General features: G+C 41.9%; 1 protein-coding gene across 1 annotated transcript in view; it reads left to right on the top strand.

Annotated features, from left to right (window-relative positions):
* The window catches only part of GALNT10 (polypeptide N-acetylgalactosaminyltransferase 10), an 84472-nt gene that overhangs the window by 23731 nt on the left and 33245 nt on the right, over positions 1 to 27496 (top strand). Inside the window, exons 2-4 of the mRNA XM_086470916.1 lie at positions 18442 to 18544; positions 19413 to 19551; positions 23600 to 23766. Of these exons, the coding sequence (XP_086327042.1) occupies positions 18442 to 18544; positions 19413 to 19551; positions 23600 to 23766 (409 nt within the window). The remainder of the gene's footprint in view (positions 1 to 18441; positions 18545 to 19412; positions 19552 to 23599; positions 23767 to 27496) is intronic.

Genomic DNA, 27496 nt, shown 5'->3' with positions numbered 1-27496 from the left:
TGGCTTATGCTTTTTGAGATGGTGAGCTTGTCTTGCCTCTTTGCACAGTGGTAAATTTATGGAAATACATTAATATTTCCTAATCTGGGAGCATCGTATGGACACTTAAATCTTGAAGTCTTTTTGCTTGTTACTTCAAGTTTCAAGAGATGTTCTTAAAAGTAAAAAAGACTAGTTCACTTAGTGTGTGGCCCCTAGAGTATTTTATAACATGAAGCATAGGAAAATAGGTCTAGTTGAAGGCATCTGTGAAGCAATACTGAGAGAGAAGTAAAAGCTTGAGGAGGGGTGATGGTATTTCGTTGCTCTGTATGCATGTTAAAGTGAACTTAGGTGCATCTGAAAGACCACTCTGGTTGGCATACTGAGGCTGACTTATAGTATACATTGGATATGAATTATGAAGTGATCTGAGTCCATATTCAGTGTCCATATCTTAACTCAACTTTGAATAATTTTATGCTGTTGTTTCCTAGCGTTAAGTGCCTGGCATATTTATGTTTCTCTTGCCTTTCTAGCAAAGGTGGTAGCTTTCACGTGTAGCATTTTACTTGCATTTTCAGAAGGCAGTTGCTTTTTTATATTGCCTTAAAATATGTAGCTTATCTCCCAGCGGTCTTGCGTGTGCCAGTATCCAAAACTAGAACCGTATGTATTTAATGAATTTAGTTCGGTATTCAGGCTGACATTTGTCACGGTTTGAGGCTGGGCCGGCTGCTAACGAATGACAGACGCTCTCTGCTAACCCTTCTCCCCTCCCAAAAGAGAAAGGGAAAGAGAACAAGAGAGAGAGACTTTACGGTTTGGAAAAGAAAACTAAAACAGCTTTGATGAAACAATTACAATAAAAGAAAAGATAATAATAAGAATAAGGGAATAATTAAATATATACAATATGTACAAATATATACAAAACCAATACCGAACCCAACTCCCCCCACCCTGATGACAGTATATCACCACCACGCTGCAGGGCTGGGGCAGTCCCAGGCTGGACTTGGCAGCAGACAGGGATGGGATACAGGAGCTGGACTCAGGCACTGGATTCAGGGATGCATGGATCAGGATTGACGACAGAAGAACAGACAGAGTCCTCCTCAGATGTCGGCCATCGAAGAAGAGAGGAAGAGAGCGAGACCCTCGTGATCTCTCAGCTTTATACTGAATATGACGTCTATGGCATGGAATACTCTGTTGGTCAGGTTTGGGTCACCTGTCCAGTTCGCTCCTCCCTGTAGGGGCGACCCTTTTCACTCCCGGCACCCCAACATGGAGTACAAGATTTAGCAGTGACCTTGGTCGCCATAAGAACAAGTATAAGCAAGGGCCTCTCTGCATCCCATTCCTTGGTACGAACTATAAACACCAGGCCTTATCACTGCTAGGAGCAGTCACTGTCTGGAAAAACAGGCTGCTGTTTCAGAAAATGCCGTTAGTTAGGGGAGACGTAACTGAAAAGTTAAAGCGCTAAAACAGAATTAGTTCTGATTTAGCCCAAACCAGGACAACATTCTTGAGCAAAAAAAAAAGCTTGCCATGTAGCATCATGTTCCAAGGTCTCATGGGGAGAGATTACTCACAGGTTTAGGTGTGGCTGACTTTGGTTTGGGCTAAACCATCTGCCTACTTATTACTACTAGTTTTGGTAAACAGTGTGATGGTTTTTTTCCTGAAGCTTGACAACCAGCCTTCCTCTTGTGGTTCCACTTTTACTGAAACAGCTGTCTTTCTTACCACAGCCTTTTTTCTTCTGTGTATCCTTTCCTTAAGAGGAGCACTGCGGAGGTGATGTTTTCCACAACAGGTCAGTTGATTAAATGCTGTGACAAATTACTACAGCTACTTGAAAGCAGCTGCTGTTGTCTTTAGTTTTACAGTGTCAAGTTGCTCTATTTTAACTAAGTGCCACAACGCTCCAGCTCCCTTTTGTAGAGGTCATTATATGTGGCTCACCTGTAAACAGGTCATCCCCATATGTCTTGTCTTTCACAGAGGGGAGAACAGATGTTTCTACCTACCAAAAGATGCTTCAGGCACTTCCTGCAGGAGATAGTCGCCAGGCTGTCAAAAGCAATCTTTATGGGCAGGCTGGTCTTTCACGAGGAGATGTGTTTACAGAGCATGAAATTAACATTTTTGCACAGAGGCAAATAATTGCTTACAATGGAGACTTTACTAGCAGATTTGAAGCTTGAATGATTATTAGTAAGGTCAGATGGAGCACATAGTGCTGTCCACCTCCGGAGCAAAGTCATTCAGAACTTTTTAGTTGTTCATTTATGCTGAAAGGTTTTAAGATGTTGTAATGTTCACACCCTGAGCTTGTCACTTTGGATAAAAACTTGTAATAGGCTATGTTGCTATATCTGTGTATGTGGTATGGTTCCTTGAATGGAAGGCTGTTTTTTGACTTGGAGAAAGAGCAGGGAACCCCCATTCCCATTGAGTCTTGAGCTATTATCTGGTAGTACTGTAGCAATGGCAGAGGTTTTAAGAGACTTTCCACAAAGTGTTGGTGAAACAGGCTGTTGTCAGAACAAACGGGTTCTCCGTGAAAGCTTTCTGTGGTCAGGAGATGGGTCTAAAGGGCTGATAGGTCTTGGGTAGTCTTAGCTGCCCTAAGCTGCTGTGGCTAATGATCTCGCTCGTCAGGTCAGGGATTTTTCTTAAGCAGTGATGAAAACCTGTTTCTGAAGAATGGATGTTGGCAAAATTAATCAGATGGATTCTTCCCTTAGGACACAGATCAAGTCTTGAACTTCAGTCTTCTATGGTAATAAGACCAGTTCATCATCATTAATTGCATCTCTTCATTCCTGGTTTCCTCAGCCTGCTTATTCCTTCAAGGTGACTTCCCCACTCCACAGATGTGCGTGTCTGACAGAACATTTGAAAACCACAGAGCCTGAAGTAGATAAACTTTGTGTAAAAGAAATTCTGTTTCATTGCAATTAACTATGTCACAGAATTTAGTAAGTCTGACTAATATTCAGTGCAGGTGTCCAGTCAAACTTCAAAGAGGAGGTAGCTTTTCCGCTCTGCACACCACAGTTGTAGATGGTGCTTAAGGCTTGGAGTGCTCCATTTTCAAAACATCCCAGCTTCTTCAGGTGTCCCAACCAACACTGCAAAGGCTGTTCTGAAAAACTTTTAAAAGGCTGCATGTTACACCCATGATCTTCCCATTGCTTTTCTGTAGGACATCGTTCTTCAGAGGCAGTGGGACTTCTCTTTGTCCATGTTGTGCTGAACAGCCTTAACCGTAACCTTTTCCAGTAGAGTTATTCTTGTCTGTACTGAAAACCAGTGAATGTGGCTCTTAAAAGGAACATCTGAACATCACCTGAATATTCCACAGAACAATTGCCCTCGTGTTCTGGGAACACCCAAAATCTAGGTTACAGGATACGTCTCTCTCCCTGCTCCCCTTAAAAGAAGGCTTTAAAATAAGGTTAAGCTACTTCTGTACAAGACTGAACAGAGGTTCACCTTCAGAACTCCTCCAAACAGGTGAAATGGAGCTCAGTGTTTCTGCACTCTGTAAGCTGTGCGATAGCACTGTTTTGCCAGCACTGTTTTTGCCATGAGACGTTACACTCTAAATTTTCAGAGGACACAAGAGAGATCATGCATACAATGAATTACTCGGATGCTCTATAGCAGGACTGCTAATAGCCTACCCTCTTTGAAATAGTCGTAGCGGCATGAACTTTTTTTTGCCTGTTTAATAAGACGTGGTAGAACAAACACCTAAGCAAATCCAAGGAGTTTGTATCGTGTACAACCATGCATTTTATTTCTTTATTGATTTTTCTTTTTTTGTTGATGCTTAAACAGTATTCTTTCAATATGAAGTGAGACTCATAAAAATATTAGAATATAACATGTTCAAGTTGAATTGGGTGGTACTTTATTCTGGTATGACAAGCTACAAAATCTCTATTTCAGAGAATGTCCTGCTATACAGCAATTTTTCGTAGTCCCAGGGAGCTTCATTATAGCGAGGTCAGACTATGTGCCCTAGAGAAGAGAATTTATATTTTATCATAGGGTTAATTGCTATGCTCTTGCAATGACCCTGAAGGACAGTAAATGCTCCAAATAATTCAATTTCTTTGGAATATAGTTCTACTGTGCTATAGGAGCTAGAGTAGATCTAGGAAAATAGAAAATACTGTGGTATATTTTAATGTGATTCCCACTGGATGCTTGTGAGCGTGTTCAGCTGCCATAGCCCTGTCCAGAAAGCAGACAGTGAAGATTTCTGGAATTCGATGTTTTTAGTGTACCCTCAAAGGAAAGATCTCCCTTAAGAGCCTTGTGGTGCAATGACACACCTCAAAGTCTAATTGCCTCTTGGCCCAAGATGGAGTGTATTCATTTCTGATGTAGTTTAAAAGCCTCTTTCGTAATTTCATGTGTTGTGCTTTTAATTTCATGTCTTTCCATTTTCTTCTTTGCAGCAGTGTGGAAAAGTATGAGGACTAGTTGTAACAGTTGCCCTTCCTTTCTGCCCTAGTCAGCACCCATTATTTTGCATTTGCCTTTGTATGATGTTTCTGTAAATACTTCAGGATGAAACTTGCTTTTTTCAAACAGTGGGACACAGATTCGTACAGGCTGTGATCTGTCATCACCCAGAAATGGCGATAAAACAGCCGCTGAACAGCTGCATAACAAGTAATTCAAGTCTTTTGTTCATACAGTTAATGCCTTCTTTACTCACCCTTTGAATTGTATCCCAAACTTTTTGATGCGTTGTCCTGTTGTTGGGACCGCTTTTGAATTTTAATCCTGTTCTCCACTTAGCTGCCAACATCAGCAGATTTAACAAGCATGCTTTTCATTCCGGTATTGAAATCGATAGATAATTTTACAGGGTCTAGAAAAAAAATCTGGCAAAGATAATTTCGACACGACCTGAATGTTTGCATCAAAATGTGTAAGCTTTGATTGGATTTGAGTGGATTCCATTTGGATATTGACAATAACGAGACTCGGTATACTCACTTTGCATCATTGAGTGATGAATTTCTTCTGTCTCCTGTCTGCCCAGTTGTTTCCTGTCCCAGAAAGAAGCTGCTTGTTTCTTAGTTTTTAATCCTGACATTACTGTAGTTAGTAGCTGTTTGTCACACTTAAGATGACACCCAAAAGTCATTTATCACCTTTTAGGCGTATACAGTGTTTTGGTATTTGTCCTGCTCTTCCTCAATTCCCCAGATATTTGTTATCTTCCAGTTACTGGAAATCTCATCTGTCTTCTGCAGGTGCCCTGAGACTGTCAACCAGCTTCTTCCCAGGCCCAACCAGTTTATTCTACCAGTTTCTGTTTTTTCGCTGCTGAACCCGAACCAGGCTTGGTGTGCCCTCTTGCTACGCTGGCGTTACAAGCAATCGGGTGGTTTCTTGCCATGTTACAACTTGCAGTTGCCCGTGTCAAGTGGTGATCGCTACTCTAGGAGGTGAGCGTCTCTAGGAGGAACCAATGTACCTACACAGGATCTAGCCTCTAGATTCAGCATTTCAGCATAGGTTACTTGATCCTCTCCTGGCCTTGGGTTCGCTTCATCTCAGACCGTGGTGGAGGCGTGGACATTTAAAAGATTTGGGATGGCATAAAGTTGTGTGATGTTCACAATTTCATGCTGTATTTGAAAGGGGTAAAGTCAGACCTCTTGAGCAGCTTGCTTAGGAGAGAAGTATTAACCTGGGAAGTGCGATCAGTTGGCACACGGAGTACAGACGAGTACTGCAGGGAGTTCTGCCAATGCTTCCCTTGAGGAGGGAGGAGTGGCAAAAGGGTGGTAGACGCTCTCTTGCTGGGTACGTGTACTTGGCACTTCAGCTTTTAACTGGTGAGAAGTCTCTATCGAGTACTGTAAATGCAATCTATTTTTAAGGTGCTCAGAACTTTCCATGGGATAACCTTCCCCATATGGTTCATGGTGGGGTTTTGGTCCTGAATCGTATGATGTGCATGCTCTGCAAGTCGTCTTTGCCACCCACCAGTGGTGGCTTGGTTTCCTAGAAGAGGTTGAAGACTGAAGTTGGGATTTTTGTGCTTGGCTTTTTGTTCCCGGTGGAATAATGTAGCTTATGCCTGGTCTTCAGGAGTGGCTCATGCTTCCTGATGAGGACAACTGCTTACAGGAACAGCATGACGGTACAAGAGTCTGTTACAGCTGTTGCCCAGCTGCTCTGCCCTGCAGTGTGCAGCAGGGCTCCTCCTCACCATCAAGGGCAGTAATTCTGTGTGCTGCCTTCTGTACAAGGAGAATCTGAAGATGCAAACAAAGCCCAAGTACATCAGATGAACTGACAACATGGACAGGGGGAAACTGGGGGTAGCATGGCTCAGGGTTTTGTAAGTAACTGGGGTAACAGCAGTAAGTCTGATTCTGAGAGGAGTGTGATTAATCCTGGCATTTGCTGTTGCCACGTGCGATGTACTAGTTGTCTGAGCAGCAGTAAAATAACTTCTTTGGAAGAAGAGGTATGTTAAATGTTGCTTTTTAGTGGTGATGTTTTCAGTTTAACATAACACTGTCAAGAAGCATCAAGTCTGCCAGGAAGCTGGTAAAGAATTTGCTTTAAAATCCTTAAAATAGCTAAAAGGAAAATAGTGGTATTCTGTTGCTGAAAACCAGAAGAATGTGGTTTTGCTGAACTGCTGCTAACAAAAAGCTGTGCTGAGACCAGTGCTAACAGTGTGAATCAAGAAGCAAAGCAAAAGGTGGGCTTCTGAAGTAATAATAAATGTTTAATTGAAAACAATGTGGGTGTGGGGTTTTTTTCCCTCCCCTAAACCAAAGCTGTCACAGTGATTGTTACAGGTACTGTTGGTTTCCCAGTTGACTGGAAGGCAAGTGAGCAGTGTCAGCGCTGAAGGTACTGCATGAAGAGTGCAGAAAGTAAAATAGAAAATGCTTGTGATTCTCTTTGCTTTATTGAAGTCAGTGGGAACTATTTTGTTCAAGTGATGTTTAAGTATTATGTAAGCATGGTATTGTTCCTGGTAGCAGGAGATAACTGGGGAAAAAGTACTCTCTGAAAGTACCCGCGGGTGTCTTGATGTCTTCAGTGCTCCCTAGAATCCTTTTGGCCTGGGTCTTTATTTGGTGGGGGCTCCTCTGTCACCTGGCCACGTTTCCAAGGACGTTTTATTGTTAAACCGCAGCTGTGGTCTGCTGAGCAAGATGAGCTGGCACAGCATGCCTGGGGATTATTTCCTGTGCTAGCAGGTGAATGCCACTGGTAGATGATTTGACATCATCTGCTTTTGGGTCTGACTTTTTGGCAGATGATGTTGTTGTCCTTAAATTGTGTCTCCTTTCAAACTTTTGATGAAAGATATTTCTATAACTTTATGTGTAACCCCCTAATGATGGATAAGCTAAAATACAGACTTTTTACCAGTATCTTTCAAAATTTGTTAGGGAAAAGCAATTTCTAAGCTTGATGTGCAGCTTGCTATGGGAAGCAGTCTGTCTGCTGACATAAAACACAAAATCTCAGTACCTGGCACACAGCTAAATGGGAGTTGTGGTTCTTATTCCAGGTTTTATATCTGTCACATAGCTTTTGTATGGATTGAATATAGTTTTCAGTAGCAGTAAATGTTGGCTTTTTTTTTTTACGTTGTTGGAGCATTTCAGAACAGTGGTATTAACCTCTCTGAAGCCAGTGTGCTCTGCATGCTGACAAATCTTTGCCCCTCACCAGGGCATCAGACTTCTGTAGTGTGCCCTTGAATTTTGTTTGAATAAGTTTGTCGTCAGCCCAATGTCAGTGAAGAAAGGTAAATATCTGCTCTACGTTGTCAGTTGTTGCAAAGACTGCTGCAGCTCTGTGAGGCTTATGGGTACCTTGTGGTGCTCTACCTGCTTTTCCGGGCAAAATCCAGATCACTTCTGTCTACTATTACAAACTATAACTGTTGGCAAGCTTTCAAACCTCCTTGCTCATCCTGCCTCAGAAAATATGCTATAATGCAGTCTCTTGTGTTGTGCCTTTCTCTATCACAAAGTGCAAGGCATCCTGGTAGTGTAGTTTGCGCATTGGCAAGTCCCAGAATTGTGTGGTTTTCTCTTGATTTGTCTGTCTCTCTGGAAAATATTTAAACTTCTTCCTTTGGGTGTCTAGCAGGTAGGTTTTGTCCTGTGCTCACTTCAAAGATTGTTGGAGCATTAGCATCCATCTTTTTTATTTTTTATTTTTATTATACCAGCTTACACCAGGAGTTCCCAAGGACCTGGTGCCCATCCAGGTGGATTCCATTTTATGAAAGACGCAAGTTGTCATAGTTCTTTCATCATTCAAATAGTTACAAATGCTGTAATTTTTTTTAGTAAACTGAACTTTTACTGAAAGTAAAATTTGCGGTCACACTTTGCCAGGTCCATCTACATGCAGCACCAAGCCCAGCTGTAATCTTGTATTGGTTGTCTGAGTGCTGTGAATTTCACTTCTGTGTAGTATTTCAGTGTTGGCGATATATGGGATGTTTGTTGTGGTGTATCTTTAATGAGATTTCTGCTAGTATGATGTATGGTTTGGTTCTCTGCTAGTATTCAGAATATTTGGAAATTGTATTCATCTGAGCAGTCCTTGATTGGTTTAACGTTCCTATAATCTGATCAGGAGTTTGTAGCTCGAGTACAGGGAATTCAGGGAAATGATGGAATTAATAGGTTTTGTATGCTGCATTTTTATTAAATCTTAATGCAGATTATTCAAGTGTCTCAGCATATACAGCATAATCTGTCAGTCTTAATTGGCAAGTCAGATTTCAGAACTGGTGCTCCAAAGTGCATCCTTACAGGTAACTACTACAGCTTGTGTGCTGTTTGCTGCTGTTAAACAGGGCGTGGATATATGCAGACATCTGGAGGATTCTGCCTCAATGTCTGTTTCTCAAATTGATTCGAAACCAGCTAATTCACTCTTCTTTCTGTGAATATAAGGCTGCTTGTACTTAAGACAGCTTCAGATAGCACTAAATGCTGTGGAAAACAAGTATGTGTCTCTGGATTTCGTACTTGTGGGTTCTGCTGGGAGTTGCGGTCAAAAAACAACTCTTGGACACACAATAAAATACTACATGTATGTTGGCTCCTTGGGACAGCTCACCTGGTTTCCAGAAAGCATGTAAAGCAGAAAGGGAAAGTGAGAGGGTTGAGAAGTCTTTAATCTCATTTGGAATGACAGTTCAAAGATTACATTTGTCTACATCTTCATATTTCACGTACTTGCTGTCAAAGCCCCTCCTGGCTGTTGTACCTCAGGCAGGGTGAGTCAGGGGTTGTCTCCTGCCTCAACCGGAGGGTAGCCCAGGGAGTAACGTCTTGTTTGGGAATTTTATAATGTGTTGCTGTATCTTAAAGCAAGGTCAAAGAAATGTGCTTATCGCTTGAGGGGGAAAACAAGAAGGCTTCTGGTGCAGCTAAATGCCTGCAGGAGCTTATTCCACAGTTTTGAGCAGATCTTTGAGACATGCTGCTATGTGGGAAATGGAGCATTTCTGTAGATGGGAAGGGCTGTAAAACGTTTTAGTGAACAGAAAAGATGAGAAAGCTGTTGTGGGCAAAAGAAAGCAATGAGTCCTGTTCTGAAGTCTAAAGCTAGGTTTTTAAGAGCTGAAAAAGAAGTCTGAGGTTGAAACTGCTGTGCTATCACAAGGTATGCTAAAACCCGGGGAAGAACTCCCTGCTTGGTGCTCTGCGCTGACTTGGGAAAGGCGCTGTGCATTTGGAGGCTTGGATTGAATTAGTCAAACGGTAAATTTAGAACAGCAAACACTGCAAGAAAGTAATATTATTGCTAAAGGTAAGTGAAGAACAAAGTGTATGGTGCTTGGTAGAGATACAATGACTAAGCTGGATGTCATATCGCTGTCCTTGACTGATGTCTTTAGGCTTTAATTGGCTGATGAACCAGGACTTTTTGCTAGATAAAATTTTGTGGCAAGGGATTTTCAGCAATTGAGGTTAAATAAACTGAAGGAATTTAAAGAGGGGGAAGAAGTTTCAGTTCAACAAGTACTGTTCTAGCACTTGATACAAAAAGCTTTCTGCATTAAAAAGTACAGAGTCAGCTAAAAGTGGGTGATGCTGAAGCAGTAGACTTCCCTGTCCACCAAGGAGCTGCATGCCTGCTGTTCTGCAAGGAACATATTTCTTCAATAGCTCTATACACAGCTACCAAATATCCCTGGGCGTTCTGCAGAAAAGGCCCTGCTGTGTGTCTGTCTGCACTGATCTGTTCAGCTGGTTCTGGTCCAGCTGTGGTTTAATCAGCTGACGTGGCCTCAGGACTGATCCAGGAGTGCTTGCAGGATTTGTGGCTCTACTTTCTGGAGGACTGCAGGCAGTTTTCATAGCCTGAAGTGTGGCATTCTCAAGGAAAAGCATAAATCTGAAGATGTGACTTCAGGATTACTGGTGTTTCAGATGAGAAAGAGCAGCATGATGGTAGTAGCATCATGCAGGAAACTTTTAGGTCTGGTTCAAACCTGTTGCTTATATCTGAGTAACAACACAGCTATGAAGACATACTTAGCTTTTCTGTCTTTGAAAGCACTTAATTATTCCACGTGATGTGCTGCTGTTTAGTCCTGCATTGCTTTTTAATAGTTCTGAAATGTTGAAGGTATGGATTATGTTAATGTAGCTTTTAAAATTTTGATGGACTGCAATAGCATTAAAAATTAACCTTTTGAAAACACTTGGGAAGATTGCACAACAGGCTTTTAGTCGCTTTCTTTTTTGAGTAATATGCTATCTCCTGTTCCAGTAAATGAACCTTGGTCAGTCAAAGCTCTTATGTCTGGCTTCTTGACCTAGGATGAATGCCTCATGCTGATGTTGGAGATATTTTATTTTTCATTAGATCATCTGAAATGCTCAGCTGTTTTTATGCCAGTACGAAGGATGGAGGCTGTTTGTGCTGTGCAGGTGTTGTACTAATTTGTTGTTCAACACATGCTAATAAATCTCTGACAAACCAAAAGAAGAATTTATTTATTCATGGTGCACTGAAACTTGATACCTGTTTGTTTACGAATTTGGTTTTATTTATTTGGTGTGGATGGTACCACAGTCATTAAAACTGAGGATTCTTGCTGTAGTGAGGGAGAGGATTCTTCCTGGTTTCTGCTAGACTTGGCTTCTCTCACATTTCCTGCCTTCCAAAACCCTTTGGGTACTCCAAATGTTTCTTATTTCTGTTTTGCCGTGGCACAGATCGTGACAACTAGGTTGTACCTAAGGTGCGCACTCTTGAGTCTTCTGCTGAGTCCTCCTCAGGTTGCAACTTCCTTTAATAAACAGAGGAATGGTTTGTATTTGCTCTCCCTTTCCCTCTTGTTTTTCTGGATTTTGTTATCTTTGGCATCTTGTTGTAGGATATAAATGCAAGATATACTTGTTGAAGTGCTGGGATAAATGAAGAGACCTGGGATGGCACAGATACCCCCTTTAACACTTGTCTCCAAAGATCATAGCTTCTTTGGTTTAAAAGAAAATAATGAATCGCCAAAACTAATGTTTGAACAGGGTCTGAGATCCATACAGCATTATGGTTAGTGTATGTACATCAGCAAATCTTTTTTCCTTGTATGTAGAGAACTTTTGGCTTACATCTCCATCCACCTTTCTTTTATTCTGCCTGGAGCCAGGCACAGTAAATAGTGATTAAATAAAAAATTAAAATTCCATTTTTGTGCATTTGGAGTTTGAACACTGATCAATTGCTTTGGCGGCATGTTAAGTAACAGCACGGTAGACAACAGAAGGGGCTTATTTACAGCAATCTGTCTAAATCAATTTTCAATATATTGCTTAATATGCCTTTCTACTCTAATTCATTTTCAGTTTTTAAAAAATGAAGGATGCAAACAGGCAGGAGGTTAGTTTAAGATGTTGCTGGAGAAGTAATCACTCCTTAGTGGTAAACAACTTCGGTTCTTAAGGGAAAGAAAATGTGCTTGAGCTGAAATAGAACTTATGGGCTTGCTGTAGGAGTTAACAGATAAAATTCAATGGCTTGTGCACTTACATAGCTCAACTAGATGATCATAATGAACCTGTCATGCTTTGAAATCATTGATGTTTACAGCTGACCGTTTCAAAAACGAAAAGATTTTTGCAAAGTGAGAAACTAAGGTAGAGCAAAACAAAAAAATGCAAAGGATATAGCCTTACTGACTTGTTTTGTGGGGACACAAATCCAGATCCATAATGCCAATTTACTCTTAACCATGCAGCATTGATAACGGCAATGTTCAAACAACCGTTGCCGTATTCCACAGTTAAAATGCAGAGCAGGGGGGATGTGCTCGTGGGGTTTGCACAAACACGTTATGCCTCCTGCTATGCAGTTAGAATTAATGAGAAATCAGGATAAAACTGAAAATTGACATGGAATATAGTATTGCATGCAGGACGTAGCTCCCCACAAATGAGATGCTTGTTTAGCAGTTAAAGCAGAAGTCAGTCCTAGGAAACTTGCTGTGTTTTGCAGATTGCTTAGATATCACAGTCTAGACTGTCTGTTGAAGGGGTATCATCAAGTTATGTAATTTGCATAATTGAGTCAAATCCCATGCAGCATCCCTGAAGGAAACCACTAAAAAAAGCAACATTCTGGTCTGTGTGCTGTGTCTGGATTTCTAGAGCTCAGACATATTTTACAAAGAGAAAATAAAGGGGGGGGGGGGGGGGGGAGCTTCCAAAATAACATCAATGTCAGCAACCTGCCCATTTTCACAATGCAAGAGACTTTTGAGCACGTATATCGTATCTTCCCTCTGCCCACAATGGCATGTTGCCTGCAACTTTGCACACTGCTCTGCTAATAGTAATGACATGAGCATAAAAATTGCGGTCGAGGGGGGAAGGCAGTGTTTTATCGTTCACACTGACTTATTTTGGTAGTCTGCTGAAATTAAGCTGGTCTTGAAAGTGTGATTCTTAACAAGAAATACGATGTTAATCAGCCTGCTGCAGCTACACCTTCCTTTCGGGCTTACGCATATTGCGGATGCTGGTAAGGTCACTGAAGCAAAGACACTGATATTCATTTTCTAGCACTGAAAGTGACTTCAAAATTAATGTTCAGACATTGTTGACAGAACTCGTCGATGACTCACAGCAGACTTTTCAGATTATGGTGTTTTAATAGTGACCTGCAAAACCAATATAAGCATTATATGTTTGCTTGCAAGGGATGTGGGTAGGAATATTCTAACCTCTTAACATTTACCCAAGCTGAATTAAATTTAATGGAGCATTTCTGAATTGGATTGGCTAAGTAACTTCTCTGCCCAAGACCAAAAATCTCCAGAATGCAACATGTCTGTCATGACAATCTGCAGCTATGTCTACCCTTCAAGATTTTAAAAGCTGTTTAGAGAGGTATGTTGATCCAACAGAGATTAATGTTGTGTTTGTCTTGTGTGAATCTAATTTGGCTTTAGTTATATAGGGCAGTAACATTGTGAGCACTGCAGGCAGAGGAACAGGTAATGAGTCTCCCTGCACAGTCCTCATTTTACTTTCCTGGTGCCAACATGAAGAAAAGATGGTCCTTGTAAGTCTTCAAGACTGAAAGCTGTACAGAGCCTGTTCCTCAGGACTTAAGGATCGATAACTCTTCTTCCATGTGCCTCCAAACTCCAACACTACTGTTTGGAAAGGTCTGAGAAACTGATGCGTGTACTCCATAGTTTCCCCTCTTGCTTAATTTAAAGTTTACTGAATTTTTTCTTTTGGTATCTGTGGCCTTGACAGGCAGGGTTTATCTTAGCCCAGCTCAAAGATGCTTATTTGGGACTAAGAGAGGTAATACATCTGTCTACTCGACTTTCTACTGTCTGCCAGCCTATTTGGGCTTTATCTAATACAGTAGTAGTCTCTGTGATTTCTTCTTTTTATTTTTTTTCCTTTTTTTTTTTTTTTAACAGCACTGTTGGATGGTGTGCCTCTGCCTGCTTTGACTCAGTATCACAGTGTTTAAATTGCTTGTGTTGGATTGTTGCTTGCTCTGAGGGTATTTAAATGCACGTTGCTGACCTCTTTGAAGAACGACTTGAAGCTGCACCGAAAATTTACTTCCCTGTTCACCTTGTCCTGTATTGAGTGCCCAAACACAAGGGTGACTCCAGCCCAGAGTGTGGGGGTGCTCGCCCTGAGCAGGGGTAGCTGGATCTGCTTTTTAATGGATTTTATATTGTTGCTTGGCATGATGAGCAGAGGCTGTTTTGGTGGTACAGCGTTGTAATGGTGTGAGACGCCACTCTCGGAACAGCTGATAGCCCAGTGGTGTGGCTTCCCTCTGGAGGGTGCTGGAGATGTTGATTTGAATCCTTTGGGATATACTTTGAACTTGTCTCCCACCTACTGAGAGCTGTTGCAGAGGGCAGCTCAAGATCCATCCCGTTAGCGTATTTCAAGAGGCGAGCAATCCACACAGTACCTGGGGCAGTGGACGGGTATCTTCTGACAGACGTTTTCAGGCTAGAGTTCAGAGGGAAGGGGGGTGCCTCTGCAACTCTGGCTTAAGTTGACTGAGTCCCAAGGAGTCATGGGATTTCAAAGACTTACCACTGCCCTGTTAAGCAGCTTGGGTGTCTTTTTGCTGGTGGGCCTCTTTCCTTTTTTTCCTCCAGGGTCGCCTGACTTCCCCTGGTCACTTTGTAGGGGCTTGGCATTGGGTGCTGGCTTACCATGTGCACAGTGGGTGTGTGAGGCTCAGTCGTGCTGTGTGTTTCTCCTTTTACATTTAATCCCTAGGCACTCTTACAGTGCTGCTCTTTCCAGTGGTGGGTGGGAATTCTAGCATGGGGGTAAGGGGTTTACATGTGTTGAATTGCAGCAAATGGCAGGAAGGATAGTGGCATTGTAAACAATTCTCCCAGTCCGCTCATTCAGTCCAGAGACAAAAGACACTTAAAATATTGAGGTTTCAGACTTGCCAGTTGTTCCTGTGCCTGGTATGACACTTATGCACAAACAAGCCTAGTGCTCAGAAAGTCGGCAAAACTCTCTTGGCAAGGAGGTGCTCTGGTCTGTGAGAGGTTTCCAGGACTCTTCCTGGCAGGGAAGTATCCTGGGGAGGAAACTGGCTGGTGAGCAGGCCTGGCAAGATCCCTGGATCTTGCAAAACTGAGACAAAAATCTCACAGAATGGTAGTGTGCTCTGTGCCTTATTTAGTGGAGATGATCGGGAGGGTGGCATGTAATCTGAAAAAATTACAAACCACTATGGTGGCCAGACATGCTGGACTGTTGCAGCAGCGCAGGGTGGCTGCTTCATGGTGCTGGAAGCCTGATCCGTTTTACACCAAAAATAATCAAGCTGTTGCTTCTACTGGCTGCCGCAAAGCTGTCATCCAGACCTGCTCATGTGAGCTGGCACGAGCTGGCTAGCGAAAGTCAGATAGAGTTTGCATAAATTGTTCGTGCGAACATTGGGTCAGACGGAGCCGTGGGTAGATGCTGAAGTTGGGTTTGCTTGCCCATGCCCTGGCTCACCACACCCCAAGGAAGCATCTCAAACCACTTCTGCTCGCACCCGCTGTGCAAAAGCAGTAGCAACCTCCTGCAGTGGAGCACACGTCAGGTGTCCGGCTGGTGTTGGCATACGCCCTGAATATTTTTCAAGGTGCTCTGTGATCACGTTGCTGACACCAAGCTCAGGTTAACCCGAGGACCAGCTGCATGCTTTGTTTTTCCCCAGAAGTGCTGTTGTCCACTGTGTTCCGTTTGCCCTCCCAGTGCTTTCTTACGTGTTTGGTTCCTGGCTCACACGTTCATCTTGACACTTAAAAGTACTTTTTCATTATCAGCAGGTAGAAATTCACATTAAAATGGTGTTTAATGGGATGGCTAGAAAACCACAAGGCAGGTTCAGCAATTTAATTTGATATTTATATCTGGTGAGTTCAGGGGTGGTGAGAAGCCCTTCCAGAAAAGGGGAGAGTGGTTCTTCACCACAGCTCTGCTGCTCTGGAGCTTACCTTCTCCTGCATGATGGGAATCAGTGAGGCTTTTGCAGTGCCTCTCATAAAACCTCTTTCCTTCAGCAAACGCAAGTCTTCAACATGTGCAGTCAGAGCTGAACTAAAGGCATTGGCTTGGTGGTGACAATCTTGATTTTATGCCATGATAGATGCAGAATGAAACTAAGGAAGGTGTGCTACCAGTTCCTGTATTTGAACAGAAGCAGAGTTCATGTGCTAAAAGGACAGTAATTAACAACATAAAAATGAGCTATTGCTTTTCATTCATGTAACTTCATCGGAGTGGAGAATGAGAGAACAGATAAGATGAAGAAAATCAAGGAATCATGGGGTAAATGAAAGAAATCAAGTACACCATCTAAATATAGGTCTTCTGGGATATTTCTTAAAGTAGTCACTTTTTTCTGGGTGTAACTATTCTTTCCTGCTAACCAGCCTTTTCTGGGAGTTGTCTGTTTTTCACCACTGGTAATCGCATCCTGTAGTGCGATTCTGCTCTTTCTGTGCCCCTTGACACTTTCTTTCACTCCATCTTCCTGCATCATAAGTAGTTTTCAGAAAATATCCTTGTTAGCTCCGGCTGGCAAAAGTGGAAGTTCCTTAATACTTGTTCACATCATGAACTAGCTGTGTGACTGACTTCTTGTCCATCCTGAGTGCCCTTCGCTCTCCTTCGGTGAAAATAAAATTGAGTTTCAGGGAGCAGGAAAGGGAATGCTCTGAGTATTGATGTTAGTTAATTGAAATGTGTAACAATATGTCTGGTTTCATGGATGAAGCTTGACTTCTGCCAGATATGTTATGATCTGCAAAACATCAAGAAGCTGAGTGTAAATCATTGTATGATCCGTGATTGAAAGGATCTAGATGGATTTAAAATCTCTTATGTGAGGGAAAAAAACATTCTAATGGTTCACAGGCCAGCTTTTAATCAGGTTGAGCTCTATTACTTTTAGACCACTGGTTTATTACCCTTTGGCATGGTAATACAACCAGCACAACTCAAGGTTTTCGTGCAGTTCCTTTGCTAAGGGTTACCACCCATAACAGAGCAGGCAGAGCAGAGCATGTACCTGCGTTCAGCAGGTCTAGTTCACTTTGACATCTTAGCTGAAACCTGTCTTCACTGATGGTTTTGTAAGCTAATACACAGGGCTCCCTTCCTGCTGCATGTTGTAGAAGAGGGATGATGCCATGGCGATAATCTGCAAAACCTTCACAGCAAGGTTTACCAGAGCTCGTCTGTCAGACCGCAGTGAGGTGAGCTGCATCAGGCCAAGTCTGATGCCTTGGAATAACAAGTAAATTGTTGAATGTCCTATTTTCCCAAGACAAATCTAGGCATGAAGACGAAGAGTTTGTAATTTAACTAGTCAGGCAAATGACATCAGTGTCCCAGATGCCAAAGATGCCCAATAACCTTGCAAGGTAACTCTGCCAACCGTTGCTTTTCGGTGGGTGGTTGGTTGGTTTGAGTGACCCATTAGTGAAACTTTAAACTTCTTGCTCTCCAAGGAGGGAAGCTTTTTAGCTTTTTTTTTTTTTGTTCACTCTGAAGGTCATGAGAAATTAAGAGGGGGAAAAAAACCTTTAAGTTCTTTGTGTAGCTACTTCTGCAGTAATGATACTACAAATGACTTGCATTTATATGCTACCGACATATTACAACATAATTGAAAACTTGTTCTCAGAGAAGATGTTCTCTTCTTGACCCTAAAACCTACTTAAATATATGAAATATTATACATACGTATATTTTTTTTTTTTGCCCTTGGATTTTGGGGATGTCAGTGTTTGAGATGTATCATGGGGTTTTTTTCCACACACCGTAGTCACTTTGATCCTGAATTCACCCCGTCTTTCATTTGCTAACTTGTTTCCAAAGCACCTATTGCTTTTGAATTTCAGGAACGACATCATGAAAAGAGGAGCTCTAATTGGGTTCAGTGCAGGCTCGTGCCTTGCTGTAAAGTTTGCTTTAAAGTTGAGCAGCAAGGGTCTTCATAAATAACCTTTTAAATCTTATTTTGATTTTATTCATGTAGAGTAGTGTGGTCATTAATAATGATCCTGCAATAGGTCTCCCATTACAACTTTTTTGCTAATTAAATAGGATGTAAGATGTATTGGATGTTTTCGAAATGAAAATGGGAGTTTGTAATAGATTCCCTGATGAAGAACACTGGTCTGCATACACAATGGTACCCTGAAAAAAAAATCACTTAGTGGCTATAGATAAAGTACTGTTCTGAGGTAAGCAAAACTTCCTTCCTCCCTCACCCCTTTCAGGTGAAAAACTGCTTGGTTGTGATGGTCCTACCTTAAGGAAGATGTTTGATCTCCTCGTACAGGAAGGGGAGGCTGTTACGGAAAGGTTTCACATGTTGTGTATTTAATATATCCAATCTTTTGTTTAAAAGGCATCATACGTGAGGCAAAAGAAAGACCCTTACTTTGGTGATGGACAAAGGAAAAAGGACTGGCATAACAAAGAAGCTATAAGGAGGGACTCTGAGCGTGTAGGTATGTAAGAGTACTATAAAAATATTTTAATACAGATTTTAGTTTAGTTTGATTTTTATTTGGTAGACTGAGTGCAGAGCAGCATGTTCGACTTCAGGGTCAAGATGATGGTCTTGACATGATGCAATGGTTATTGTGTGTTAATCCCAGTTAAAGCCTTTTCCCCAACTCCATGAGAATCATTTTGAGGTGAAAATATATCAGTAACATCTTGGTGTTTTTAGGGTAGGTGTAGTATTGATTTTTTTAAAAACTTAGCAAAGAATGTGTGCCTCTGCCTCTCGCAAAAATGGGAGATCTAGAAAAAGAATAAGGAAAAACGTTGTAGAGTATAACATTCCTGCAAGTTTTATTCCATAGTTCTGAGTTTTGCCTTGCATTGCATAAAAGGGCCCATTTTGAGTGGCACAGCTTTACACTGGTGTGTCTGCAAGGGCTTTATCTCCTCTGTGCAAAAGCTCAGGTTGTTAAATATATATATCCATCTGTGCTGAAAAAAGCAACAGTGATGAGGTATGAGGTATTCAAACCATATGTAATCTTCCTACAGTGAAACAAAAAGCTTTCTATCGATCCTCCACAGTGTTGCCATAGCCCCTTCATCTGTTTCTGGTGTTAGAAGGAAGACTTTTAACTTCTACAGTTTGCGCAGCTGAGTGGTTTGTACCAAAACTGCTTATCAATTAAAATTGTTAGGTTGATGTGGTTGACCCAGTGCTAAATATGACATTGAGCACAAAAACTAATGAAGGAATTTTCAAAGGGCTATAAGATGACTGCTCTTCTTTTGATACATGGATTAGTTTCTGGCCGGTTAAACCAGCCAATTAGTAGTAATGATGCATGTTTACTTTCTGTCTATCCACAGGAAATGGAGAACAGGGAAAACCTTACCCAATGACTGATGCAGAGCAAGTGGACCAGGCATACAGGGAAAATGGCTTTAATATCTTTGTGAGTGATAAAATTTCTCTGAATCGTTCCCTTCCAGACATCAGACATCCAAAGTGAGTATACGGTTTGCATTTCTGAGTGAAAGTTTACAAGTCCTAAATGACCACATCTGCAGGAGTTCTTTTTTTATTTGTCCATCAAATACAGTCCTTTAACAGCTGGGTCTTGCTGTCTGCTTAATAAAGGACAGTGTATAGTAATTGCAATGGGAAATAGAGGAGACCAAATCTGGGGAAAAAAAAATCCCTTTTTGATTCCAAAAGACTTTAAATTGCCAAAAACTTGCAGCCCTGCACAGAAGAGATCTTGAACTTAACCCAGGGGCGTTTTCTTCCTTCACCCTCGCAATGTGACAGTTCAGTTCCTGAGCCCACTGATGTAGCTAACAGCTTTTAGCAACTAATAAGGTGGAGCTCTTTCCGTCTGTAGTGGAAACTGATGTAAATGTCTGACTTGGTGTAGTCAGGTGATAACTTTGTCACTGAACATCCTGTCCAGTTCTTGTGTTGACCACTAGCTGGAAATGACCGTGAAATGCTCAAGAGCAGAACAAGATTTGAGTAGCTCCACTCAAACTATGTATGAAGAGTTTTATCAGAAATCCTTCTGATTTGTGGATTAGTTTCTTAGACCTCTTCCTCATAAAAACCTCATCAGCATTTACAAGTAGAAACTACTTCCAGTTGAATGCTGGCTTTTGAGTTCATGTATTTTTGGACGTTATACCTTTGGATGGTGTCAAACTGGATTTTGTGAAAGCCAGAAAGAGTTTTTTGTTAGCAAAAGTGCTTCAGTTAGGACTTAGCCCTTGTTTATACAAAGCTGAGAGATTTTAGAGTACTGTTTGTGCGGTTCTTAATCTGAAAGCATTGTTAGACATTTGAATGAAGCTTGTTTTGTGAAAAGCAGTGTTTATCACAGTCTAGTGAATCTGAACTCAACATCTACTTTATTCATGACATATAATTTCCAGAAGTCAGGTTTTATAATTTATTAGCTGCACATTTGAGAGATACCTCTTCAGCTGTCACACCAAACCAATCAAATACACTGGCTTGACACCCTTTCTCAATATATACTCATAAACCAGAGTAGCGATATAGCTCCATAAATATTTTAGGCATGCAGCTGAAATGTTTAAACATAGAGATAAATCAGGTAACTGAAGATCAGCCCATACTCAAGTTCTAGGAAATACAGTTTAGTTTGCTAACCTAAATTATGCCTGGCCTCCATTTACAGGGGCTGCCATGGGCTCTGAGAATTTAACACCAGACATGCGAGTATCTCCTCATCTGAGGATTTAATATATTACCTCACATTCCCTATTGTTTCCCAAAGTTGCTGACTCCTCATTGCTAATTCTGCTGTTTAAACTTCTTTAATGTGAAACTTCTAACTTCAGTCCCCAGTTAAAATTAATAAGTGAAGTGTCTGGGTCACCAACAACTTAAGCTGTGATTAATGATGTCGCTGCAGTTGGTTTGCTTGTTGCTTGACACATCCTTTCCCTCAATGTAGTGAGTTATAATTGTGGAGGTCTCAAGGAGAGGATAAACAGCATGTGTATAATGGATGCTAGGATTAGCTGGGCAGGGAGTGGGGTTACGTATAATGCAGATTTGCAGTAAAGGAATTGATGACTGAAAAGGGCTGTTGTGCATTCCCTGTGCCCATTAAAAAAGATATACTTGAAATGGTATGGTTGGGAGGTTGGTGAGGGCAATTTGTAACAAACTTAGGCTGAGGTGAAGTCCATAAAGAGCGTTGTAGAAAGAAAGGAGCTGTGTTTTGGAGCACTTAGTTTACCTAGCCTTTTACATATGGTAAGAGATAATAGAGACTTTGTCGTCTAGAGATGATCCCACAGACAGCAGGAGCGTAAGGAGGAGGTGAACCAGGAAAAATGCAGCATCTGTCCTGTCCCAAGCTTTGGGGATTCTCCCCAACAGCTGTCCTGGGTGGGGAAGGACAAAGAAGCAGCCAATGTATTTGCTCAATCCTGAGGTGGTTTGTGTGGACCTTTACTAAATAGTGTGTCACCTCTGCTGTCTGTTAATTGTGGGAATCGAGGGGCTGGGGAAGGGCATGTGCTGGATCTAACCTGGTGCACACGTACAATGGTTTGTTTCAACAGTCATGTCTTCCCCTGCTAACATTTCCTTTAAGTGCTTCTGGGTTTTTTTATATTAAATACTAATTTTGCAGGTCTTGTAAAGCAATTGTAGATGTGGTAGCTGGAGGGAAACAATTTCTTTCCATGCTTAATGGTTAAACTTAATAGCTAAAGTTTCCCACTTGTTAAACTTAGTCAGACAATGAGAATTCCAGTTTAAGAAGAGTTAGAAGAGGTATGGGAGCTCTTGTTTCATATTGGAACAGAATTACAGCTAGCAGCTATCTCAGAAGAAGGTTAAGATTGCAATGCCAAGGGCCGGATGAAAGCAGTCCGTGCAGCTTTATTTTGCATCTTGCATCTGTGCATTGCAGCCATAGCGTGCAAGCTCTTGGCAGCACCCCAAGACAATTCATTAGACCCAGAATAAGCTACTGTCCTTTCACGCAGGCACCAGAGTAACTTCCTGTAACCACAGATTTATTGAGCTTGTGTAACGTAGGTGCATCCTTCTCCATTCCCTGGGAAAGGTACCAGGAAAAAGCTGCCACTGCCAGACCCGGTTTTTTCCCCATCTGCCCTTATGGGGAGGGAACTTCTGCGTGCGTGCATGCCCTGCCTTGTGCACACAGTGAAAGCCTCGCTGAGCACCTGGCAGGAGAGAGTCTGCAAATCGGCTCTGGCGCAGGCTGTGTGAGAGGTCCGGGGTTGGGGCGGGGCGGGGAGCGGAGTATGACCTCCCTCGCCTGCTAGTGGGAAGGAGGGCAACCTGCCCTGCTGGCGCTGTCGTCAATATATTCTAAAAATCTCTAGCCGTGCAGCCACCTCTGCTTTGCACTGGACACATGGGGTTCTAGGGACGTAGTAAATTTTTGTCCCCTAATGAACAGCTACTGAGTATTTTGTAACTACAGTTGTTCGCTGTATGGCCTTAGATGTTAGCTGTTTAACAAGGTTCAAACCCCACTTAGGGCCACATCTGCAGGAAAATAAACACTGCATTCCTTGCTGCAGTGTGAAGTTTCTTTATGAAGGTACCTTGAAAACATCCCCACAAGCAGAAGAGCATTACCCCTATTTCAAAATTAAGACGATTAATGCTGTGGGGAAATACCCCCAAATTCAAGGGGTCCACGTGGGGTCTCTGCAGGCCTAACTCTCCAGCTTTATCAAAGTTCTGCGGTGCTTTTTGTTCAAAGCCCAGCCACCTTCGCTTCTGTCTGCAGAACTGGTCCCAAGTGTCAAACTAGACATGCTGAAAAATGGGGAAGACAAGATTGATTGTTTAGGAATAGTATGATTAGAATAATTGTCCAGCGTGACAAAGGAAGCCTTTGGTAGAGGTTGGAGGTTGTTGTATTTCTTTATTGAGGAGTTCTTACTGTGCCATTAACCTGTCTCTTCTATGTACTGTTCACAATGTCTTGAACTTCTGGGACTATTTAGGGAAGGTGCTGTCACACAAAATCCTTTCTTCCTGCACATTTTGTTTAAAAAAATTCAGATGACAGTTATACTTGTGATTAAAGTGATCTGCTTCTCTGAAAACTGGGAATTGGTGAGCTAAACCAATATACTGATGATGCCTGGACATTCAACTTCTGAAATAACTTTGTTCTTCTTCCTAGTGATATTTGAGGTATAAGGACAGGGAAAACACGTACTTTAGAGACTTTTGGATCTTAAGCTATAACTGGAGTTCCCTTTAAGAGCGGCTTCAGCACTGAATAGATCCATCTGACTTTGTGTTGCTAAGCATCACTGGCCATTAATGGTCACCACTTCATATGCAAATTTTTTTTTGTCCAGGTGGACTAGATCAGGTCAACACTGGCTTGATAAGGCCTGAAAGTTGGTGGGTGCTTTTTCAGGTGCTTTGCATCAATTTGAGGAGTAAAGAATGAATTAAGTTACTTGATTGTAATTAATGTGGAAGAGCTGGTGTTTTTTGCTGCCACCTTTTGACTTACTCTGTCTATGTCCAGCTGCAAGAATAAGCTGTACCTGGAGAAGCTTCCGAACACTAGCGTGATAATACCGTTCCACAACGAAGGATGGTCCTCTCTCCTCCGGACAGTGCACAGTGTCCTGAACCGCTCCCCTCCTGAGCTGGTAGCAGAGATAGTGCTGGTGGATGACTTCAGTGACAGAGGTATGGTAATTTGTCTGTAACAACTCCACCATGCTTACCTACCTATGCTTACCTACCGATGCGGCCAATGAACTTGCAAATATGTGTATAATGACTTGAGGGTCTTTACTTGCCAACAGCAGAGCTCAGATGAACCTTGCTCCACTGCGTTTGAAAGGCCAAAAGTCTAGCAAAAACTCACGTTCCATATTCAGTTGGTGCTGGTTTAGCTGCTGATGGCGTGGGCTGTCCTGCATTTTAGACAATGTGAATAAACAGGGAAGCTGGTTTTAATATTCTGCTAAGGGCTAGGGTTAAATGTTTGGCACTTGGAATACAAAAAAAAAAAACCCAAACAAACCCAACCCTAAAAACGAGGGGGAATAGGTCACTCCTCACATTCTGCCTTTTTTTTTTTTTTTTCCTAGACACAGAAAATAGTAAAAGAAGGCTTGATAAAAGTTTTCCACCTTGGACTGCCTCTGATTTGGCTTACTTTTCTCCTGAATTTTGTGCTCTTGAAACGTAAATCTGCAACATCCAAAACTTTGACTGTTGTCACTTGCTGACTTGCCTGCATCTATACTCCTTGTTCTGTACTGCATTGCCAGGAGTAGTCATTTTGGATTGCGTTTAAGTGCTACATGCAAAGACGTGCAGCCGCTGACATAACGCATCACCACAAATGGAACAACCACTTGTAATTGCAGCAGAAATGTGTAGATGTGGTTGCTGGATTTACTTGTTCTGTAGCAGAAAGGCAAGGGATCTTTTTCTCTGGGCAATTTAAACACTATGTGATATAAATTAAGCTAGACTTTACTTTGTGTCTTGTAGTTTGCACCCTCGCTATGGTAGAAAAGGCAATCGAGTGAAGGAGGAATGTATGCCTCTATCATGTAGACATTGCATAGCTAGAAAGATCACATGGAAAGTCTTCTGAAGTAGCTGGTGTTCCCCTGTGTTGAAGAGGGTACAGTGACTTTAAGGGGTTCTGATCAGATCTAGCAACTCTATTTTCTGCTTTAAAATTACTAAGACTAGGTGGCTTTATGAGCTGCAGAGTGCAGGAGTCCTGCACTGAAATTACTCAACTGGGTGAAAAGAGCTCTCTACACAAATATTGAAGGATATGCCTCCAGAAATCTGACACGTAGGAAGCTCCTAAAATGAGCTTGGAAACAAGCTTGTGAGTATTTAGTGTTCTGACCTGTACTGACTTTGAAAGAAGCCTTACCCAACAGCTGTAGTATTTGTTCTGAAGTACGTCTCTAATTAGTTTGCAAGCAAGGCATGCTGGTTTGAACAAATCAATGTTATATGAAATACATATTTCTTTAGAGGATTTTTCAGACTAAGCTAGGGAGAAAAAAACCAACACCCTCCTAACAAGGTCTCTTTATTGCTACTCAGTCTAGAAGCAAATAATTAGACAAGCTCATGCTGTAACCACAGCTGAATTGTTCAAACAAGTTTGTTTTGAGAGAAGTGGAAGTAATGAAATCTGGTTTCCTGTGGATCTATTTTCCGTGTTCTCTAGATGTGCCCTTCTGACCAGGCGAAAGAGAGCACTTCTGGCTCTCCACTCCTGCCCCTCGCCAGTCTGCACACGTGCTGTTCACCCAGCTCGCTCTTGCTCTCTTCCACCTGCCTCTGATAAGATGCAAGCTCTTCTCCGTCAGTCATCCGTCTTTCATGCAGAGGTTGCAGGAAGTAGCTGAGATTAACTTGTGTGCAGCATCATTTATAGAAGGATGTGAAAGACGACTGGTGTTGGACACTGAGCTAAATTATCAAGGGAAGAGAATGACACATGAGCAAAGAGAGTGCTAATAACCTTTTTCTTTAAAAAAAAAAAAAAAAACAAAACACAACAAAACAACAATAATCAGTGTTTTCCTACTAGCTCAGTTGATCTATGCATGTTGGGACAATTACTGGTTAGGATGAAACGGTTTTCCTTTGCTGCTGTCAGTTCTGTGTCTGCACTGTAGTGTAACCTGCTGGCTGCTGCTCCTTTTCCAGCAGTCGGTGTTCTTCCTTAACCACGCTGGTGTTGGCTTCCACATCCCTCCCTGGGTTTAGATAGATCCTTAGACTTAAGGAGGCTGTTGAGTCCTAAACATGTGATCTTGACTTGAAAGGCTACTGGTTACAAATTCCTGAGTTTAATATATCCATCGTATGTATTTAAAAAAAAACAACCCACACTTCAGCCCAATACCTAAGAATTGATAATTTAGTGCATCAAATTGAACTGCCTGAAGGAGCAGAGGCTCTAGGAAAACTATTACTTCACATGTTGTAAGAGTGAGAGACTTCTTGATTTTCTTTGGAAATCATAAGTGATTAGTCCTCTGCATTGTCTGCAGGATGGAATGCTGTGCTTCTGATTCAAATGCTAGTTCCACAAAGTTGTAACAGCATCTTTCTTCGAAAACTACAGAATCACTGCTGGATGTAGTGATAGTAGAGGCCACATATGAGATCAGAGGCGTAGTGTGAACAGCAAATGTCAGCTTCTTCCCCAAAGAGATCAGTAAACAGTCATCATAAACTACAGTGAAAAGCAAAAGATGAAAAGGATAATCGCTCAATAAAAATCTGTGATTAATTTTTTTTTATCGAGAGGTTACCCTGACAAGATAAAATAACAGGTAGGCTCTGCTGTACCTCATGACAGTCTTTCACTTGCGGGTTATCTAAACAGACCTCTAGCACTTTAAAAAGACTAACCTTCCAGAACTTGGCTTTCCCTGGCCAGGAGGCTATATCCCTCTTGCTAGCATTCATTTCTTGTGTACTGACTTGTGTTGGAGTTAAACATACTGGGCTTGCTCTTGAGGTTCTGTTGGCATTGCTCTCTTTCTGCTATTGCACTGGTTCCAGTAGGTGCTGGTGTTAGTGCCAATCCACCAGCCTCTTCCATCCGTGTGTCTCATACATGGAGAACTTTGCTTAACGTGAAGTAAAGAGGACTTTTCTAATAACAGAAGTAGTAAGCGTGGAAACCTGGCTGGTGAACACATCAGTGTTTTTTCTGACTGATGTTACTTTCATATGTTTTTCATCTGTTTTTAAGCTTGGGAGTAAGGAATTTTTGGTGTGACTAGGGAGAGGGTTGAGAAGTTGGCTAACAAAGTGATAGAGTGAAGAGAGATTTCTGGATTAGTTGATGGCTGCTGGGGTCTGCCGCGTACGTGAGAGGCAGCTGTGTTGTTTTGCATTATTGGAGCTCTTGGACAGATGAATCTTCATCTGGAAGTGTCAACAGCCATTTATTTCTTAATTTGTTTGAGAGAATTCTGTGACCTTTAGCAATAAACGCTTTTCAACCAAAAAAGGCTGTCCTGATGACAGCAAATCTTAACAGAGAGCAGCAAAAGCTTTACAAGTCGTGTTTTTGAAATGTTTCCTTTGCTTTGTATTTGAAAAATTGAAATGTGCTGGAACAACTTGCTGTCTGGATTTTTTTTTACGTGCCTGTAGTATAATGCAAATGATCAAAATCTAGCCTTACTTCAAACAGATTTAATGCTGGATTCCACATCAGCCACAGTGCTCTGGTAAAGGCTCCCTGTAGGAGGGATCAGTCCAATGCAGTACCCAGCGTCCGATTTGCCTTGAGCTGTGGTCCATGTTGTCACCTCCACCAGCTGTCTTTGACACTTGAGTCTTCCTGTGTGGGGATTCCCTTGTTAGGTTGAGTTAGCTTGAAAGAAACTGCTTTCCAGCCTGTGCCAGTGGTCAC

The sequence above is a fragment of the Leptosomus discolor genome, chromosome 10, assembly GCF_034619465.1.
Source record: "Leptosomus discolor isolate bLepDis1 chromosome 10, bLepDis1.hap2, whole genome shotgun sequence".
In the NCBI taxonomy this organism is placed as follows: domain Eukaryota; kingdom Metazoa; phylum Chordata; class Aves; order Leptosomiformes; family Leptosomidae; genus Leptosomus; species Leptosomus discolor.
Note: the sequence above shows the minus strand (reverse complement) of the source record. Positions and strands in the feature narration are given on the sequence as shown.